Consider the following 4538-nt stretch of genomic DNA (forward strand, 5'->3'; position numbering starts at 1 on the left):
GAGATAGAGAGAGGGGGGGGGCATGATGTACTCTTTGCCTTTTTCTTCCTCATTTTATCCTCAAACACTGCTTTTAAATTCAATAACACCGGTCAGGGAGACCAAAAGGTCATTAACGCGCACATGTGTCTGGATGTGTGTGTGTGTGTGTGTGTGTGTGTGTGTGTGTGTGTGTGTGTGTGTGTGTGTGTGTGTGTGTGTGTGTGTGTGTGTGTGTGTGTGTGTGTGTGTGTGTGTGTGTGTGTGTGGTGTGGAAGTGATAGAATAATATGATAAATCTGTTTGGTGTGGAGTGACCTAAGGCAACAGGAGGGAGAAAATCAAATGAAAAGAAAACAAGAGATTAAAGAAAGCACCACTTCATTTAATATACATCCTTTTGGTATGATATTTAACCCGGACTAATGAAATCTAATCTGACGTAGTATACTGCTATAACAGACTAAAGTTTTCAAGTATATGACGTAAACGAGGAGCTGGCATTGCGCATGTCAGAGCACAACACTGAGGTCAATGCAGGCAGACTGAAGCTTCACAACACAAACTGCGACACTGGAAGACCGTTTGTCTGCAGACTCTCCAGCCAGGGCCTATTCCAAAAAGTCCTGAAGTTTTAGCAACTTGTCGGACTATGCTAACTTAGTAACTTATTGGCTTTGCTTTAACTGAAAACATTAACCCTCGAGTCTCTTAATATTAGGATATTTACTGTTCTCGCTGACTTAAAGGTGCACTGTGTAATATATTTAATAGTTTAACTTAATTTCCAGAATTCATGCTGCCAACTCACAAAGGCTACATTTTTTTTATAAATACTTCATCAAATTCTAAGTATTCATTATGATTGGGAAAATTGCACATTTCATACATGAAAAGGTGGATCTTCATGTCCGCCTTTTTGAATTTCCAGAAATATTAGACAGACATTTTAGCTGCAAAACTTGCTGAGCTTTGGTCATAATAGTAAGTATTAGTTTATTACTAAGTAAATGTTCATGAAAAGATCACATTTGGCAATAGGCAGCACAGTTTCAATGGGCGGCATAGTTGCAATACATTCTCCGGCCACCATCCTACACAGTGCACCTTTAACGTAACCTATAGCTGGGTTAGTAACTAAACCACCTTTTTAGAATAGGCCCTGCGACAGAGCCTGCCTCGAACCACCCCAGTGCCATAAGCGGATTTGGATCCCACTCTCTCAGGCCTATTCTTGAGTATGACCTCTGATTAACCTTGGCTTTTTATTTGATGATGACCACATGCCCCAACGCTTGTGGGCACAATGCATTATTAAATAAAAGCAATGGCTGCTTTTGTTCGTGGTTACTTGTTGAGATAGCTCTCTCTACACATCATGGGAGGAGAAAATAAATAAATGAAAAAAACAAAAACCCACCCGCATCCTCTTGAAAATATTCATATCCAAGTGCATGAGTGTGTTTTAAACAAACGAGCGAACAAACAAACAAACAAACCAACAAACAAGAAGACATTGTGAGATTCCTGGCCCACTTCCTTCAAATCGTACCTAGCTGCCTTAGCACTTTGAGACAGATGGACAAAATCCAGAGAGATGGCAGTGATGTCGTGGAGTTTTTCAGACCACTCCACAATTCTGATCGTGGGAAAAGCCACCTTCTAAGAGGAATGGGCTCTAGCCAAGACCTGGTCGACATCTGGGTTTTTAAGTCACTCTTGTTCTCCAGTCTGAAGTCTTGAATCCCTATATAAAGCATTAACCGACTTTTTTTGACACGTCAGTGAATAATTTAAAGTGATCTTTTGGCACTTAATCGAGATCAACCCTCAGATAGGGCGTGTCATTAATGGTGACTGGATTCGGCATTAGCTTGGCAGCTTAGCCACTTGAAGCTAATGCGACTTTCTTGGCACTTAAAAACAGAGCAGAAATGGAAGATTTCTTGTTTTCGTTTTCACTCTCGAGTGGTTTTGAAGGACGCATGCAGAAATACATACACAAATTGACAGAACTGAAAAACATAATACTGTCTGGTAAGTTTTATAGTGGAATCGATCCCACTTGTACCACCCGCGATATAAGTTCCATTCCATCAGCGGGAAGCGCTTTCTCCAATATATAGTGGAGCAGAGTCACAGTCTATACACGGCAGGCCCAACATCCAGAGGGCTAGCCCATTAAGACTGCACACAGCACACTTCAATCACAAAGCGTTAAGTTTGGCAATATAATAATGAATGACATTTATCAAGCTAAAAGGTCCTCGGTAACCAGAATGTTTACAGCATCTTCTTTTGGCCAAGCAGTTGATTTCTCCAGGGAGCAGCGCTGCTGTCTCCTTCTGTTCTAGGACGAGGAGAGATGACTAAAACAGAGGACCATTGGTACATTCACATACAATTTCACACATATATTTTTTTCTTTCCTTAAAAAAAGAACAGGACATGTACACATGGAGACACTGCAGAGTACTGTTTTTTTTTTTTTCAATCGCCAGTTCTCCTTGGTGATGTCTCGTTCCTTCATGATGAAGAGCAAAAGCGATAGGGAGGACTGCCCCATCGACCAGGATAAAAATAGGGGATATATTTAGTCCAGTTCCACCCATCGCCTTTAAGCTCACCGGCGGCAAGAAATGTTTTGTGAATTCCAGGAGCGTAAAAGATCAACGTTTAGTCTCTTTTAGCATCGTCGTTGTGAGAAAAGTGTCTGACATTAAGGGAGAGGAGGGTTAGAGGAGGTGGATGGAGAGGATAAGCTCTTTACTTCTCTTTCTGTCAACGCCTCGGCACGAAGAGACGGGACTGAATGCGAGAAGAGCTCTCCCTTGCAAGCCGGTGATGGGACATGCCAGGTCAAGGGTTTAATGGAAGAAGTTTTTTTCAAAGTGTTTGTGTATAAAAATAAAAAAATCTTGAAGAACATGGTCGCAGCCCAGTGTTCCACTCTCGCACTTAAGAGCTCGGAGAGAGACAGAGGGAGAGAAGGAGAGAGAGAGAAAGACAGATATAGATTGAGAGAGAGACATTAAGGGAGCAAGAGCGAGAAACTGAGACAGAGAGAGAGAGAGATGATGTCTGATCATGCCCTGCTTGAACTCCGGCATTGCCGGGTTGGTCCTGTGCCATGGACATACAGTAAGCCACTGCCAAGGAAAGAAAAGAAGGATGGAGGGGACGATGGGAGAGTTTAGGACAGACGTTATCTAAGCTCAACATCTGCACTCAACATCTGACTGATATCTTCAGATGTGGCATGCCTTTCAATCTAATGTCTTCTGAAGAAGGTGGACATTTCCGTAAGGTCCAAATAAAGCTGTCTGACAGGTTTGGTGGACATGTTGATGAGGTCAGACGAAGCCGTCCAGCCAGGTTGGTGGAGGTATCCAAGTAGTTGTCTGCCCATTAGGTGAAGGCTGAGTGCCACATCTGCCGAGATGATTCTCTGGGTGGATGCGGTGAGAAGATGGCGCTGGTGGTGCGTAGGGGCGAGCCCCTTTCACTCTCTTCTTTTACATGTTCTTTTTCTTCCCTCTCTCTCTCTTTCTCTCTTCACCTTTTGTTTTCTCGCCGTCTCTCAGCTGTCCAGAGACATGCCGCTGATGAGTTGCTCTACTTTGTAGGACAGGCGCTGTTTCCTGGCCTGCTCGTCCTGCTCCAGGGCTGCAGTGATCTGTGCGGAGAGAAGAAGAAGAGGAGACAACGGCTTTTATTAATAATGAATCGACACAAGCAGACACACCTACCTATGCCTCTTTTCCACTGCCGGTTTTCTGGTAGGCCTACAACTCGGAAACAGCGTGATTCAGACGCCACTTTTTGCTGTTCGATTGGGCACGACACTGCTCAATCGAGGAGCTAGAAGTGGCAGCCGAGTTGCGCTGTGTGGAGCTGTAGGCCCACCAGAAAACCGGCAGTGGAAAACAAGCAATTGTGAACACCCTGATTGGATATCTGGCTGGTTTGGAGTGTAGGGAGTAACTCATCAGGGGTTCTGATATTTAAGGGCTGCACACATATTAGAACAATACCGTACAATGGACACACATGGTGTGTTGAATAAATGCAATATTTCACAGTAAATGAAAATCAGCTGTGTATTGCAACCTTAATATTTTGGAATACAAGACAACATAATGTTTTTAAATTATTCAACTGTGTCTTTTAGTATCGTCTTAGCCCTCCCCCATGTCTGTGCTCTGCTGCAGTTGCATCTGGGCTGGAAAACAAGTCAAGGCATCGTGTTCATGTTGCTCCCCTCTGAAGACTATGACAAGGCCTGACTCCAACCACAAGATCTACGTTCTCACAACATGCACTTTGATGCCAGTACAGGCAGCGTAGGCCAGAACACCACTTCATGAGAGGAACATTAAAGAGGGAGATGTAATCGCTACAGCCTCCCACAGTGCCAGAGACAGGAAGTGGGTGATGATGGGAGAGTAAGCAAAATGGATGGAGGAGGAGAGAGGAAAGGATATGCTATTGGGAAGAAAGGGGGGAAAAGGAGAAAGAAAAAATAAAGAGCGCAGAAACAGTGTGGCACAAGGAGAGAG

At 43.8% G+C, this 4538-nt stretch overlaps 1 protein-coding gene across 1 annotated transcript in view; it reads right to left on the reverse strand.

The window, feature by feature from the left end:
• Positions 1-266: 266 nt before the first annotated feature.
• The window catches only part of plxna2 (plexin A2), a 394295-nt gene continuing 390023 nt past the window's right edge, over positions 267-4538 (reverse strand). Inside the window, exon 32 of the mRNA XM_063208024.1 lies at positions 267-3655. Coding sequence (XP_063064094.1) covers positions 3560-3655 — 96 coding nt within the window. The 3' untranslated portion in view covers positions 267-3559. The remainder of the gene's footprint in view (positions 3656-4538) is intronic.

The sequence above is a fragment of the Engraulis encrasicolus genome, chromosome 10, assembly GCF_034702125.1.
Source record: "Engraulis encrasicolus isolate BLACKSEA-1 chromosome 10, IST_EnEncr_1.0, whole genome shotgun sequence".
NCBI lineage: Eukaryota > Metazoa > Chordata > Actinopteri > Clupeiformes > Engraulidae > Engraulis > Engraulis encrasicolus.